At 50.0% G+C, this 17,379-nt stretch overlaps 1 protein-coding gene across 1 annotated transcript; it reads left to right on the top strand.

The window, feature by feature from the left end:
- Positions 1-14,728: 14,728 nt before the first annotated feature.
- On the top strand, positions 14,729-15,652 carry LOC311203067 (olfactory receptor 14A16-like; the record flags this gene model as incomplete). Its single annotated transcript, XM_084277702.1, has 1 exon — positions 14,729-15,652. One exon carries the CDS (start codon positions 14,729-14,731, stop codon positions 15,650-15,652), a length of 924 nt encoding a protein of 307 aa, XP_084133828.1.
- Positions 15,653-17,379: the final 1,727 nt, after the last annotated feature.

Here is a 17,379-nt window from a genome sequence, read left to right on the forward strand (position 1 = left end):
TGCAGACAGGCACAGAAAGATTTCTGCAACAAGAAACAACAATTAAACATAAAACAATTGCATAATCAGGAAATCTCTCTCCTCAGCCATATGCTATGTCCAAGAAGAATATGAAGGATTTTGACTTTCAGAAGATATTTCCCTACAAAAATAGTTAAAGAAAGAAAAAGGAATAGACTTCACCAGACTGAAGTGTTGACAGAAAAGATCATTATACTTTTTAAAGATGGGGCATTTCCCAAAGGGAAGGGCATACGTCCAGCTAGGCTGATGAAAAGATGTAGGACTGCAACCCTACAACCAGCTGATCCTTGAGAAATTCCAGAGGGACTTTGAAGAATAATATCAAGGAAGCATTTTCCTGCAAAGCAGAGTCTTTGCTTTGACTTTTCCTCTCTTGTGGGCTTTCTCCCCTTAAGTATATGAATGAAAACTTGATTCTCACGGTGACACTGGAGCATCTCCTGAGCCCTGAGTTTCCCTGGGGCAGTTCCCTGATGCCAGGAGGGGTCTGCAGAGCAGAGCTGTGCACAGAGCAGGTTGGATGAGTGTGGAACAGTGGCTACGTGAGAAGCAAGGCCATGGCTCTATGGAGCAATTGTTCAAGAAGTGTCCTGTGTAACTTAATAGTACGAGTAGGCGTTGCACCATCCCGACACAAGTGATAGAGAGGAAGGTCAGTATTTTGATAGCGATGTTACACAGTGACAAGGTGTAGAAACAAGATGTATGTTTCAAGGATCTGCTGTTCCTGAGAATGAGAAAAAGCACCGTTCCCAGACCGCACGATGAGTGATGTAACCTTTAACCAAGAACCAATCAAGTTGTAACAATTATAACATGCATTAGTAACAATTAATAGTATAAAAGAAAGCCATTAGCCATAATAAATCGAAGCCTGCTGATTACTCATATTGAGCATATCCTTGCCTTCCCTCCATCGCGACAAAGAGGCAACATATAACCAAGAAGAACTGCCACGTTAGTGTGCACGTCCGCAGTGGAGCAACCCCCCTGCACCCAGTGCTGAACCATGACAACCAGCAACTAATGGAACTCCCCACCTGATGTGAAGTCGATTCGGACTGATGGGACACTTCAGCTCCGTGGTGGTAGATATTGCAATATCTCTCTCTCTCTCTCTCTCGCTCACTCTCTTTCTCACTCTTCTCTCTTTCTTCCTCCCCCCCCCCCCCCTTCTCCTGCACACTTGTTGCAGGCCAAATAAAGTGACTTAAACCTTGACTGCATTTTGAGTCTTAATTCTATTCCCAAGAATTGTGAAGACCTCCTCACGATAAAGCACCTAATTGGACATCACTCAGGGGTTCAGCCCAGCCACCCCCAGCCACCCAGAGCAATCTGAGGTCGGTTGGAACGCAGAAGGGTTTAACCTCTGCCAAAGCAGTCTATCTGGTGTGGATCATGACATTCCTGACTTGAACTTCTTGAGAGGTTTCTTCACTGTCCTCTTGGTATCTGAGGTCTGTGGACTCAGAAGAAAAGACACCATGGGGCTCATTAATCATACAGAAAGACTTTACCAGCATGTCTATTCAAGTCATTTACTTTAAAAACATTAAGACCTGCGTAACTAATTGGAGAGGTTTTATTTGAGTGATGAAAATTTCAAAGGAGTGTCGGTAGATAGGGCCTTGCGGTTGGAAGATTTCGGGCTGTACGGAAAGGTAGGACCCCCCCCTCTCTTTAGGTAACCAATAGTAGGTAGCCAGTGAGGTAAACAGATGGAAGTGACATCTGATCCCTGGGGTATAAAGCCCCGCGCCCCTCTCTAATAAACACCATTTGCCGTCCACCACATTGGTGTCTGTGAGCTGATGGACCGTGCTGCCAGAGTGTGGCGCCGTTGCCGTTCCTGAAACAGGTCGCCACGCCTTTGCAAGAGGCAACATCTGGTGCCGTAAACCCGGGAAACTCGCCTGCGTCAGGTGAACGGCGGCCGAAGTGGCAGGACCAGCCCGGCGGAGGGGACGCCCTCGGACCCGCAAGGAGGATGGAAGCCCTTGTGAAGGTTGCATTGGAATTGCATAAGCAGTGGGGTATTGAGTGTAAGGCTAAGGATTTTACTCTCGCCGTTGCGAGACTTTTAAAAATCGAGGTCATCGACCAGCCGGTTGATATTCTCCATCCTGAAGTGTGGGATAAATGTACTAAAGTTTTAGCCGAGGAAACTATGTCCTCCGGCAGTGGGAAAACTCTGAAATCGTGTGGGAGGGTCGTGCAGGCACTCCGGAAAGCGATACAAGAGCAGGACACTTGGTGGGCGACAAAAGAATGTTTGTTGGTCGCCCCAGAATTGGGCATCGGGGCGGCCACACAAACTTTGCAGCCCCCAGACGGTGATAAGCCTGCCGAGCTCAAAGATTGAGAGGGCAATACGCCGCCTCCACACCCGAACCCTGATCCGCTCACAGAGAGTCAGGAGCGAGCTGAAACTTTTGCAGGGGGGCAGGAGAGAGCTAAAACTTTCGCGCAGAGTCAGGAGCAATCTAAAACTTTTATGGGGTGGGCAGGAGCGAGTGAAAACTTTTGCAGAGGAGCAGGAGCGAACAAAAACTTTTACGGAAGGGCAGGAGGGAGCGAAATCTTTCTGGGGTGGGCTAGCTGAGGAGGCCAGGCCTGCTGCTAAGATATCAGAATCTCAGGAATGGCCGCCACCATGTGCTCCCAAAGATGGCGCCGGTGGAGAAGGGTGGGGACTGCGCGCAAAAGAAAATTCTAGAGCTGCCTGGATCACGTGTAAAGGAAGGGGAAGAGAAGGGTGGTAGAGATAGAGAAGGAAGGGACAAGAACAAGAGCGACAGGCGGAGACCCAATGAGAACCCGCTCAAGAAAAGGGGCGGGTCGAGGGGGAGGGAACAAGGATCCACCCACAAAGCTGGTGGGCGGGGTCGGAGCCCGACAAAAAGGAGGGGAACACCGGAAATGGCCAGTCAGTCGAGCTCCGGCTCCGACTCGGAAACTAGTCAGGGCGAGCAGCTCACAACCGATTCTGACTCAGAGGAGGAAATGAGAATAGACAAAATCATAGGCCAAAATATTCGCATCCAAAATACAAAAGAATCCCTAGGGGAAAATATTCCTCTGACGGATTGGAAAAAAATACAAATTGCGTGTGCCGATTGGGCACCATCAGCCGCGTCAGCGTTCCCGGTCCGGGTGATGCCTGGGAGACAGAGGGCTCACTCGCCAATAAACTCTAAGGATATACAAGCGATCGTTACAGCGATTGCGGATAAAGGGCTTAATTCGGCCATGGTCTCCACCCTCATAGATGGGGTTTTTGGAGGAGGCGACCTACTTCCCTTTGATATAAAGCAAACTTGTAGACTGATTTTTGACGGGGCAGGAATGATTGTTTTTAAACAAGAATGGGAGGATAACTGTGCAAGGCTACTGGCTCAAGCAGTTGGGAGCAGTCATGCTCTGAGTGGCTCTAGCCTGCAGCGACCAATGGGTACAGATCCAGCAATGCTTACCCCTCAGGCACAAGCACAGGGCTTACGGGCCCCTGAGGTCGCAGCAACTACTCGTGCAGCCAGAGAAGCTATTAGTGCAGTCTCTAGAGCCATCGCTAGGCCATCACCATGGGCCACAATGAAGCAGAGCGAAAGCGAAAGCTTCACGCAATTTGTGGATCGCCTCCAAACAGCAGTAGACTCGTCAGCGCTGCCTCCGGAAGCAAAAGGCCCGGTCGTAGCAGAATGCTGACGTCAGCAGTGTTACTCGGCAACCAGAGAAATTCTCCGATCACTGCCAGCAGGGTCAAATATTGGGGACATGATTAAGCATGTCTCCAGGGAAGAACATTTAGTGCCAATCCAGGCAGCTGTTCGCGCCCTAGTAGCCAATGCAGTGGTGTGTTTTACATGGGGTCAGGCAGGTCACATCGGGAGAAATTGCCCTCAATCTGGATACTTGCCAACAGCTCTCCCCCCGCATCAAATTCGGCCCAGGGGACAGTGCTGGGCTTGTGGAAGGAAGGGACATTTTGCCAAGGATTGCGGGGGTAACAACCAAGGAAACTTCAGGGGGAGGGGACTGCTGGGCCGCACCAAGTTCTCTCCCGAGTAGGACATGAGGCGACCCAACTATACCAGCCACAAATGGGGCAAGGCGATTCCGAACTCATTGCCCCCTCAAGAAGCGACCAATTATATAGCCCAACCAACATTGCAAGCAAACCTGCCTCCCCCCTCAGGTACAGCAGGGACCACCCTCCAGGGACGGGACCCCAGGGTGGCCCTGGCTGTAAAATGTGACGACCCGCCAGTGGTGTGGGGAGTCTGCTCCCTTTACAATGCTTTAAATGACACCACCATCGGTGTTCCCTTTTTGATTGATACTGGAGCAGACGTCACAGTCATCCCTGAAATGAACTGGCCCCCACACTGGAAATTGGAAAATGCCCCCGTGGTAGGCGGGGTTGGGGGACTAACTCAAGCCAGAAAGAGCGCTCAATTGATAGCAATCACACTCCATACTGAAAAGGGACCAGAAAAAACCATCACCCTCTTTCCATATGTCATGTCAGGAGTCCCACCCTTGTTGGGAAGGGACGCTTTAGCCCTATTGAAAGCCAGGGTAACAAATTTATTGTAAGGGCCACTGCAGTATACCCACTCCCACCAATTAAGCTAACATGGAAATCATCCAGGCCAGTGTGGGTCGAGCAGTGGCCCCTGCCAAAGCCTCGAATGGATGCGCTTCTCGAGCTAGTCGACTGTGAGCTACAACAAGGTCACGTAGAGCCATCTACTAGCCCGTGGAACACTCCAGTTTTTGTAATACCCAAACGAACTGGTGAGGGGTTTCGCCTCCTACATGACTTGCAGGAAGTAAATAAGAGAATTCAACCCATGGGTCCTGTCCAAACACTGCTGCCCATGAACTCTATGATACCGAATGGGCAACCTTGTGCCGTCCTTGACATTAAAGACTGTTTTTTCTCCATCCCTCTACATGAGGAGGACAAGGAGCGGTTTGCTTTTTCTGTTGTATTCCCAAACAGTCAACGCCCTAACCTGCGCTTCCAGTGGAAGGTGCTGCCTCAAGGAATGATCAACTTGCCCACTATCTGCCAGATCATGGTGGTTTGAGCACTGGCACCGGTCCGACGCAGTGACCCGACTGCGACCATCATTCAGTACATGGACGACATCTTGATCACTGCACCAACAGGAGGTCAGGCAGACCTGTTAGTCACAACGGTCTCAGAGACCCTGAAATCGAACGGGTTTGAAATTGCGAGCGCAAAAAATCAAAAAGGGGCCATGTGTAAGTTTCCTGGGAGTCGGGATAACAAGTTCCTACGTAACCCCACCTCTAATAAAAATCTGCCGAAACATTAAAACGCTCCATGATATGCAGCAGTTGGTGGGATCCTTGCAATGGCTCCGTAACATTGTCCTAATCCCTCCAGAAATCATGAACTCCCTGTACGATCTCTTAAAGGGAAAAAACCCATGGGAGCAAAAATCTTTGACAGCAGAGGCAATGAACTCTCTCAATTTTATCGAGCAGCAGATATCATCAGGCTCACTAGATGGAACCCAGACGTACCACTTGATTTGTATGTACACTTCACAGAGAGAGGGGGTGTAGGGGCGCTAGCCCAAGGCCCCCCTGAAAAAGCTCAACCAGTACAGTGGGTAGTCCTGGGGAAGTCGTTGTGTGCATTCTCACCAGGAGTCAAATGCCTCGGTAACCTCATCATGAAAGGCAGAAAACTTGCCCTAAGACACCTAGGCATTGAACCAGCCAAGATATACCTACCTTTCCGTAAACAGCTCCCAGCACAGTCAGTGGCAATATCAGAGTGTCTGACCATAGCCTTGGCCAGATTTGGTGGAGAAATCGGGTACGCTGCAAAGCCCCCGTGGACTCAGATGCTGATGGTTATTGACATAGACCGTCCACAAAAGGTCTTGGACCGACCCCAACAGGGACCAACGGTCTTTACAGATGAATCCTCAGTAACCTCAAGGGCGGCTGCGGTATGGCAAGCAGAAGAAAAATGGCACTGTGTTAAAATGACTGACTGTGGGCTTTCAGTGCAGCAGCTAGAAACAATGGCCATTGTGCTGGCATGCGGACTGTTTCCAACAGAGCACCTCAACATAGTGACTGACTCAATGTTTGCAGCCAAGCTTTGCTTAGCCATGTCAGGACCTGGTGTGTCAACATCTGCAATAGCCTTAATGCTAGAAGAAGCGCTTTATTCTCGAGAGGGCACCATATCAGTCATCCACATCAACAGTCACAGCCCGGTAAAAGGTCTTTTCCAAACAGGCAATGACAAAGCAGATGCCGCCGCAAAAGGGGTGTGGACGCTGAGAGACGCTCGTCAGCTACACGAGTCTCTCCATATAGGAACTAAAGCGCTAGCAAAGAGATGCAGGATCTCAGTCACGGACGCAAAACATGTAGTAGCCACGTGCCCTCACTGCCAGAAATCACCGCTGCGGTGCAGTGGAGTCAATCCCAGAGGCCTTAAAGTCTCCGAGGTGTGGCAGACAGATTTTACACTCTGTCAGTTGCTAAAACCGCGAGCATGGCTAGCAGTAACTGTAGACACATTTAGCGGAGTGATCGTAGCTACGCAACACCTTAAGGCAGACTCGAAAGCGACCATTCAGCACTGGCTAGCTGCCATGGCATGGCTTGGCATCCCTAATCAGATTAAAACAGACAATGGCTCAAACTTTGTCTCCAAAACAGTCAGGGCATTCGCTCAGAAATGGGGCACTACCTTAACGTACGGCATCCCGTACAATAGCACAGGGCAAGCCATAGTCGAGCGAGCAAACCAAACAGTAAAATCTAAATTAGAAGTGTTAGCAAAGGCAGAGGGTTTCACCAATGCCATTCCTACAGGAGACCAAACACGCCTGTTGGCAACTGCTCTGTTAGCACTGAATCAGTTCCCCCGAGGAGAGGAGGTAAACAGTCCTACCCAAAAACATTGGGCCACTCGGGCACTAGAGGAAGGCCCACTGGTTGTAATCAGAAATGAGCTGGGAGAGTGGGAACAGGGATGGAGGTTGGTCCTAACGGGATGAGGGTACGCTGCCGTTAAAAAAGATGGCAGAATTAAATGGTGTCCACTTAAGTCCATTAAGCCAGACCTCTGGAATAAGACTAATGAAAATGGTGAGTCTTTGTCCACAGGATCAGATCATCGGGCGCCCCTGTGACCAATAGACCCCGGTGGCTGAGGAGGACGACAACCCAGTAAGCATCCCATCTGCACCCAAGACTCCCAAACTGGCAGAACCCAAACAACAGCAAAACAGTCCCCATGGCAAAGGGCCACAATGTCTCTGTGTGATTTTACTTTTAGGGTTTGTTGTGCCAACTACAGGTCTGTATGATCATTGGCCACGGGAATGGACGTTAGGAAGATGGGAGGATGAGAAAATGGAGGATTATAAAATACTCCAGAAAATCGTCACCTCAGGCCCTCCTAGCTTTAAGGTGCACCTCTGTAGCCTTTTCCCAGTGGACCCTTGTCGGTGGGACGCAAGGTACTATGTATGTCCTAGCTTTAACCCAGGCAGACCTCAGTGCTACTCCCCTAGTCAGTGCCATTGTCCTCTTTGGGGATGCGAGACCATAGCCTCTGACTGGACACCAGATGCAGGACCAGACAGGTACCTCAAAATGCAACTTGGACCTCACAATTGCGTTAGGTACAAAAAACCGGTAGTGGGGAGACCTTGGAGGGCTCCGGGTGTAAGAAGACCCAAGGAGGGAGAGTTATGTAAATATTTTATACTCAATGTAACAAATGAGAATGACTGGGGATGGACTAATGGCAAAACCTGGGGCTTTAGGTACTGGGAAGGTGGCATTAACAGGGGAGGACTATTTTTTATTAAAAGAAAGGAGCTGAGAACCACCTCAGCAATCGGTCCCAATGTCAAGATCGAAAGCAATAACCAACAGGGAAAAGAAAACTTGACAGTTCCTACTTCGGCCCCAACCAGTCCCCTACCAGCCGAACAAAAGGTTCCCTTAGACAATTCGATCCCAGACTCTCACCTTTCACATGGCAAATCATTCTTAGGTGTGTTAGATGCTACTTTCCGATCACTGAATCAATCCAACCCCAATCTTACTAATGCATGTTGGCTGTGTTATGATGCGTATCCCCCTTACTATGAGGGCATTGCCCTTAACACTCCTTTTAGCTATTCATCGAAAGATAACCCGACTCAGTGCAAGTGGGATACACCACGGAGAGGAATCACTTTGAACCAGGTTAGAGGCCAAGGCATATGTTTTGGCAATGCCACCTTAGCGAGCTGGAACAGCGCGGTCTGTGCAGAAACTGTTGCGATTGATACAACCTATAAATGGGCAATTCCATCCGCATCAGGGATGTGGATCTGTCATCAGACAGATCACCCCCTGTGAGTCCATTAAGTGTTTCAACTCTACAACTGACTTTTGTGCACAAATTTTGATTGATCCCAGAGTCCTATATCATTCGGATGAAGAAATGAGCAACTAAGGGGGAGATGCAGACAACAGGATCCAAAAGAGAGAAATACTGACAGCACTGACAATAGCAACACTGCTCAGCCTGGGAGTAGCTGGTACAGCCACAGGAGTGACCTCTCTGGTGAACCATCAGCGAGACCTGGCTCGACTACAAACTGCCATCGACGAAGATCTGCAAAGACTCGAGCAATCTATGACCCATCTAGAACAATCTGCCTCTTCACTCTCAGAGGTTGTCTTGCAGAACAGACGAGGATTAGACCTCCTGTTCATGCAACAAGGAGGCCTTTGTGCCGCCTTGAAAGAGGAATGCTGATTTATGCTGACCACACTGGATTAGTCAGGGATTCGATGGCTCAACTGAGAGAAAGGTTAGCTCAGAGGAAAAAGGAAAGAGAGGCCCAAGGAGGATGGTTGGGATCATGGTTTAGTTACTCGCCATGTCTAACCACCTTAATATCTACCTTGTTGGGACTAGTTGTGATGATCATAATAGCACTGATTTTTGGACCCTGCGTATTGAACAAGCTCACAGCATTCATCAAGAGTCGTCTAGAGAGGGTTAACATTCTCTTTGTAGAAAACAGACAGATGCTTTAAGAAAGTAACCAATGAGCACTACCCCTACTGTTCTGTAGTTGTCCCTAGTACACCCTGCTGTCTAGGCTACCTCTGACTATCACTCATTTAATGTACCTTATGCTATAAACATTATAAGCTATCACTATTATAAGCTATCAATATTATAACTTATCACTATTATATATTATCACTAACATATTATCACTATTATTATCACTATTATGTATTATCACTATTATATATTGTCACTACTGTAGTCCAACACTGTTATAAGCTGTCACCTTTTTATATATCAGTATTGTGTGTCACTCTTGCACTTTGCACTGTGAGTAGTTTTAGTGAGCACAGGGAGGGGGGAAATGTCGGTAGATGGGGCCTGGCGGTCGGAAGATTTCGGGCTGTACGGAAAGGTAGGACCCCCCCCTCTCCTTAGGTAACCAATAGTAGGGAGCCGGTGAGGTAAGCGGACGGAAGTGACACCTGACCCCTGGGGTACAAAGCCCCGTGCCCCTCTCTAATAAACGCCATTTGCCATCCACCACATTGGTGTCTGTGAGCTGATGGACCGTGCTGCCAGAGTGTGGCGCCGGTGCCGTTCCTGAACCAGGTCGCCACGCCTTACCAAAAGGCAACACTACACGAACTGTCTCCTGTTTGATCTCTTCAAAGGCTTCTCACTGCTCAGGGACCCATTGGAAATCGTTCTCTTACCAGGTTACACGGTAGAGAGGGCTGACAATGAGACTGTGGTTTGGGATATGCATTCTCCAGAACCCCACAGGGCCTAGGAAAGCTTGTGTCTCATTTTTGAGGGTGGATGGAGACATGGCTGCTATTATATTGATAAAATCCACTGGGATCTGATGACACCCATCCTGCTATTTTATTCCTAAAACATGGATTCCTTAAGCACTTCCCTTGCCCTTACTTTGTCTGATGGCAAAACCAGCTTTAGCAGAATTCAGATATTTTCTTTCTCAAAAAATTCCTCTGCTGTGTTGCCCCATGCCATGACATCATCAATATACTGTAGGTGCTCTGGGGCTTCATCCAGCTCTAATGCAGACTGGATCAGTCCATGGCAGATGGTGGGGCTGTGTTTCCAGCCCTGGGGCAGTCGATCCCAGGTGTACTGGATTCTCTTCCAACTGAAAGCGAAGTCTGACCTGTGTTCTGCTGCCAAAGGAGTCGAGAAAACCACATTTGCAATGTCAGTTGTAGTGTAGCACTTGGCTGCTTTTGACTCCAGTTCACACTGGAGTTCCAGCAGGTCTGGCACTGCAGCACTCAGAGGCAGCGTGACCTCATTCAGGGCACGAGAGTCCAGCCTCAGCCTCCACTCTGCACTGGGCTTCTGCACTGGCCAGATTGCACTGTTGAAGGGTGAGCGGGTTCTACCAATCACTCCCTGACTCTCCAGTTGGTGATCAGTTTCTGAATGGGAATCAAGGAGTCTCTGTTGGGTGTGGTATTGTTGCCTGTGCACCATCATGGTAGCAACTGGTACCTGCTGTTCTTCAACCTTTAGCAGCCCCACAACAGCAGGGTCTTCTGACAGCCCAGGCAGAAGAGACACTTGTTCAATGTCTTCTGTCTCTGAGGCAGCTATTCCAAAAGCCCCCTGGTACCCTTCTGGGTCTTTGAAGTGCCCTCTCTGCAGGAAGTCTATGCCCAGGATGCACAGAGCTGCAGATCATCAGGATCACACTAAATCATCTCTCACATGGCTCATCCCCTCAGATAATGGATATCTCTCTCCATGGGCATCCACTGGTCTGGCCAATACACAACATCTTCAATGAACTGGTACCTTGCCCTTATACTTGATAGAAGTCACCTCCAGAGGCTGAGGGCTTGAGACTCCCTTCCAATTGCCTTGTTACTGCCTCCTTCTCTGGACAGGGATCCCAGCTGCTTGGCCTCCCTGCCTTCTCCCTGCTGTCTGCCCCATTGTCCCAGCATGGCAGTAGCCAGGTGATGATGTGCTCCCCTGGAAGGTGGCTGAAGGCTTATCTTTCAGCTCAAGGACAAGGATCGGGTTATAACCTCTGGTATTGACTCTTCAGGTCCTTGCAATGGTCCCAGTTCATCAGCATCTTTCACAATGAGGAGTGATTTCTCCATGTATTTCTTCTTCTGGATAGAGGTGACTGACAGGCGTACTGGTTGGCTGTCTGGATCAGCTCTGGGGTTGGCCTCTGAGGTTTGAGCACCCATGGTGCTTGTTGGGAGACTGGAGGAGCTGCACTCTCTGAGTCATGGGTAGCTCCAGTGCCTGTTGTAAGGGTTCTTTCTGGCTCAGCTGTGCTGTTGGTTTCTGAGGCCTGGGTAGCCACAGTGCCTCTGGATCTGTTTTTCTTGTCTAGGTATTTTTTCATGCCCTCCCACACCCCATGCCACCCCTGACCCTTCAGCCCAGGGAAGACCTCTTGGCAATATTCTTGGAGCAGTTTTTGGTTACACGTAGGTCCAGACAGACATTCAGGACAGAGAGCAAGACACACATGCTGGTCTGAACTTCCCAGGATAGTCAACATTCTCAACAGATGCTGTAAAAAGCCTAAAGGGAAAAGGGGAGGAGAAAGCACCCCTGACCTCATCCTCTACCATTATCAAAACCTTCAGGCCCCACCTTGTGATTTAAAAAGGCGTGTGGTGGTTCAGCTCCAACCAGTGGCCTAAGTACAGTTTACTGACAAAATCACAATGAAAGGAGGACAAAAACAGCCCACAGTGAATTTCACTTATACCCAGTTATGACCCAATAACTGCACAACATTATGACCAATCCGATGACTTGGATGCAGTTGCACTGCCCTGGAGGCACCAGGAGTGCCCCTCCCCAACAAGCCCTTTTTATAGGGGAGTGATGTCAAGTGGTGTGAAAAACAGCATGGGCTAACTCAGCTCTCCTGTGCTGCCTGCCTGGGGAAGTTAATACTGCCCTGGCAAGATGCAGGACAGATGGGATGTGATTGGGATGGGGATGGGATTGGGATGATGTAGTCAAGGCACCCATCGATCATGAGGCGTGTCAGTTTGCCAGGGTTGTTTGCCTGTGCAGCTGTAAAGTCACAGGCTGTAGGAGGTGATAACTGCCCTATGACCTGCCCAAATTCTTCCACAAACCCTGCCAGCCAGGGACTGGCTGCTGAGGGAGGGGAAAATGTTGGAGAGACTATAACAGTGATGATTAAACTGTTGCCCAGAGGAGCAGCCAGGAAGATGCCCAGGAAGAGACAGAATTTCAGAAGCTGCAGCTCCTGTGTGTTTGTAAAGGCCAGGAGGAGGAAGCAGCTGATTGACCTGCTGTTGAACATGTGGTGCCTCTGGGTATGGATGGTCCTAACTGTGACCATCTGCTGTCATAGAATTTTGCCAATGGAATTCCCCACCAGGCTCAAAACTGCTGCTCCTAGGCACTGTCCTCTTTCAGCATTGTTCTATGGAACCTTGAACCCACTCATGTCTCTTGGACCATCTCTGGCCCTTCAGGTGACATTAGGGGTTGGTGTCTGAGCAACTGTCTCCTGGCCTCCACCCTCAGTAATTCCCATGGGCACCGGGACCAGCAGCTCCCAGGCAGCAGGTGCCTGTTTTGTGCCCACTGGAATTGGGGAAAGAGGAATCCCAGCTCCGGTGGCTTTGAGACAATCACAGTCAACAGCTGTGTCTCTTATCAGCCCCAGGGCTGCAAAGAAAGGATGAGGTGCCTGGAGGGTGCAGCCATACTCCTTAACCTCCACAAGGGAAAACAGTCCCCTCGCTGTCCCTGCCTGGGGCTCCTGTCTCATGGGGAGACAAGGAAAGGTGATTCTCCTGCCCAGCTCTGGTTGGATCAGGAGAAAGGACTCTGCTGGACTGGAGGATTTATCACCAGAAGAGGGTGGGACCATCAGTGAGGACTTCAGTGTCTTTCAAAGTAGGTTCCCTGGAGCTCTAGGGAGGAGCCCAGAAAGGATGGAGGGCATGATGTCTTCAACTCTTCTTCTGCTGTGAGCTGGGCTGGGCTCCTGGGATGGACAGTGGGAGCTCAGAAATATTGCAGCGCTGCAGAGAGACAGCTCTGGCCAGGAGCAGCTCCTCTGCCAAGCACACAGGGCTGGGGACACTGCCTGTAGGCACCGAGGGGAGACCTGTGAGGCTGAGAGAGCTGATGGATGCTGAGAGCTCACTGGAGCTGAAATCTCCACAGCACTCTGCCTGGTATGTCTGTGGGTGCAGGGCAATGCAGGTTCTGTTCCTGGAGGGATCTCCTCAAGCTGGGACATGGGGCAGTGTGTGGGCTCTGTCAGGAGGACAGGTTCTCTATAGGACCAGGAAGTGCTGCCTGGAAGGGATGCCCTTCTGCCCCATCAGAGGGACAGGGCAGGACAGCTGTCTTCTCCTGGGCATGGTTGCAGAGGTGTGAAGCAGCGTGTGCACCCAGGGGTGCCCAGGGCTTTCCCTGTGAGCAGGGTCCCTTTGCCTGCCGGGACTGTGTGCTGGGGCAGGGACTCTGTTGCTGCCAGGGTCAGCACTCAGCCTGGCTCATGGGCTTTCCACAGGGATAGAGAAGGACCTGTGGGTTGGAGTGTGATCCATCAAAGGACAGTATAGGCTCCTTCTGCTGTTAGTGTGATGTGTAGGACAGGTTTGCTCCCAGCTCCAGAGGATCCCTGGCGACTTCCCTGGGTATGTTCAAGAACACCAAGGATGCATTTTCCACTCAGGTGAAGAGACTTTGCTTTGAATTTTCTGCTCCTGTGTACTGGTTGGGAACTGGGAGCTGAGCTTTTCTCAATCACTTTGCAGAAGGCAGTCCAAACTCACTTGTCATTAGGACTTGTCAGAGCTTCTCCTGAGCCCTGCACACACAGAGGATCCCCGGGGCAGTGCCCTGATGCCAGGAGGGCTCTGCAGAGCAGAGCTCAGTACAGGGCAGGTTGGATGATGTCTGTGAGCACAGAGAAGGAGGTGACATGGGCAAAGAGAAGCAGCTCAGGCAGCAGAAACAGAGGGAGCTGCTCCCAGAAATGCCCTGGCAGTGGGGATTTGGTAACTCCCTGACACCCCCACAGTGCTCACACTTTCCTACTGCAACTCTCTGGTTTCATCCACCCAGCACAGACTCTGCATGCAGAGTTCCAGGGTTTCTGACTGAGTCTTGTCCTTGATAGCAAACACAAAGTAAGAGGAAACTCCTGAGTGCCTGTCTGTCTGTTTCTGTCCTTCCAGCCTTGGCTGCAGCATTTCTTGCTGTTTCCCCTCCTGTCCTTGCTGTCTTTGTCCCACAGTTACCAAAGCTTCAAAGCTCTGCCCTGCCACCAGGTGAAACTGGAGTGACAGTGCTGAAAAGCTCATTCCTATCCACAGGGGATTAGGCTGAGATCTCACCATCCTTCTATTTACTGACTGCTGTCAGGGAGGACTGAGTTCTCGAAAGCCCACGGCTGACCCTGCTCCCAGCAGTGGCACGCTCAAGCCAGCACAAAACAGACCTCCCTCTGTATTCAGGAGGACCAGTCAATCTGAGTGTAATCCCTAAGAGTTGCAAGAAGATTTCCTCAAAGAAGAGTTCCCTAACTTCTTTCCCCAACTGCCTTTTCCTTGAACAGGTCTCCATGCCCACAGAAAGGAAATGTCCAACAGCAGCTCCATCAGCCAGTTCCTCCTCCTGCCCTTTGCAGACACAAGGGAGCTGCAGATCCTGCACTTCTGCCTCTTCCTGGGCATCTACCTGGCTGCTCTTCTGGGCAATGGCCTCATCATCATCACCATAGCCCGTGACCACCACCTCCACACACCCATGTACTTCTTCCTCCTCAACCTCTCTGTTGCTGACATTGGCTACATCTCCACCACTGTTCCCAAATCCATGGCCAATTCCTTGTGGAACACCAGGGCCATTTCCTACACAGGATGTGTGGCTCAAATCTTTTTCTTCGTATTTTTAATTGCAACAGAGTACTATCTCCTCACTGTCATGGCCTATGACCGCTACGTTGCCATCTGCCACCCCCTGCACTACGGGACCCTCCTGGGCAGCAGAGCTTGTGTCCACATGGCAGCAGCTGCCTGGGGCGGTGGGTTTCTCAATGCTGTGCTGCACACAGTCAATACATTTTCACTGCCCCTCTGTAAGGGCAATGCTGTTGACCAGTTCTTCTGTGAAATCCCCCAGATCCTCAAGCTCTGCTGCTCAGATGCCTACCTCAGGGAGATTGCAGTCATTGTGGTCAGTGCCTGCTTAGTTTCTGGTGTTTTTGTGTTCATTGTGGTATCCTATGTGCAGATCTTCAGGGCTGTGCTGAGGATCCCCTCAGAGCAGGGACGGCACAAAGCCTTTTCCACCTGCCTCCCTCATCTGACTGTCGTCTCCCTGTTTGTCAGCACTGCATTGTTTTCCTACCTGAAGCCCCCCTCCATCTCCTCCCTATTTCTGGACCTGGTACTGTCATTCCTTTACTCAGTGCTTCCACCAGCAGTGAACCCCCTCATCTACAGCATGAGGAACCAGGAGCTCAAGGATGCCATGTGGAAACTGATGGCTGGTAGTATCTAAGCAGCAATAAACTGCTCATGTTTTTCTGCACATAGCTGTCCATGTAACTCACGTTAGGACCAGTCTGTATTTAGTAGGGTTTTCAATTGCCATTTTTCCTTCTACTTTGTCTAAACTATAACATGGTTCATGTTCAACCCATTTCTGATGCAGTATCTCCAGGTCTTGGTTAAGCCATTCACGTCAGCATAAGAAATGCTCACCTTGCCCTGTACCGGCACTACTGCTACTCAATCTCTTTCATTTCCATTATCATTCAGGTGTTTTCATTTCTCCTGATGATACAACTACGACTAAGGACACCTTTCAGCAGACTGGCTGGATGTATGAACTTCAGTTCCGCACAGGTTTCCACCTCTGCTTGCTTTTTGGTCATTCAGATGCCACTCATCTCTCTGGTTTCTCTTTTGAGCTTCAGAGTGCTAGAAAACATCCCATCTTTCAGAAGTCTAATGAAGTGCTCCGTAATGTCCAGAATAGAGTTAATTTTCCTTCTAGCTGCCAGAGGAATGCAAAGTATGGGAGCTGGGATGAGAACAGTGCTGATAGAACGTGGATGTTTCTAGTTGTTACCAGGCAATAAAGGACTTTTCAGTTGTTCATATTTCCTTGCTAAGGAGAAGGGAATGGACACAGCCAGGACAGGTGATCTGAACTGGCTGAAGAGGAGATTCCATTCCAATTACTAGATGCTCAGCATAAAGGGTTGATTGGTGGGGAAAGGAGGAGGCAGCTCCAGGATGCACAGATTTGGGAACGGTCCATTTTTGGGATGGCTCTGACCTGTATGTTCTGAGCTTTCCAGTTGGGTGAGAAACCACACTGTGTATCACCAGATATGTATATTTTATTACAAAGACTTACTGTTGTTTCTCCCTCTCTGCTGTCCCAGTAAGCTGTCCTTTTCCCTGTCCTCGAGGTTATGGATTCATTGGTTTTCCTTCTCCCTCCCTTTCCCCCTCTCTCAATTCCTCCCTCCCCACACCCTCTTAAAGAACAAGCAGCTGCTTGGTGCCCGGCTCTCAGCTGGGGCAAAACCACGACATGTCAGAAGTTCAGTCTGTCGATAGCTGAGGTTATGGGGCTGCTGGTGTGTTACCTGCAGAGGTTTCATGCCAGGAACACCTTTTCTTCAGGAGCTATTACACTACGTGTTATAAGTTGGAAGGTGGATCCTGGTAGAGCCGGAAAATTATGTCAAGGAATATTAGGGTCGTGTCCATTGTAGGAATCTGCAGCTTCCTGTCAGCTCCCTGGGAAGGCTTCAGGCCAGGAACATCCTTCATCCCTCACACCTTTTGCTTGGGACGTACTGCTGGATGTTTAACAGGTTGAAAGTTGGGTGTTGGTATAGCCGGAAAGTGCAGCACCGTATTACTGGCCTAAACCTCCCCTTTCCCTCCTCAAATGCCCACATATCCAGTCCCAGTACCCACTAAAACATCCCCACGCCCCCTCCCAGCACCCATGAGTTCCCCTGCCACCCCTTAAATGCAACCCCAGCTCCCTCAGCACCCCCCTAGAACTCCTGATAGCCCCCCAGCATGCCATTGTCACCCAACCCTCCCTTTTTCACTCCCAAAAGTCCCCAAATGACCCCAGAGCCCGCCAACGACCCCAAATTCCATCTCAGCACCAACTGGTTCCTCTCATCCTCATCCCCACGTTAACTCACCTAGCCCATCTTTTATACCTCCCAGCATCATATTACCCCCCCCAAAATAACC

The sequence above is a fragment of the Gallinula chloropus genome (assembly GCF_964237585.1).
Source record: "Gallinula chloropus genome assembly, chromosome: 35".
NCBI lineage: Eukaryota > Metazoa > Chordata > Aves > Gruiformes > Rallidae > Gallinula > Gallinula chloropus.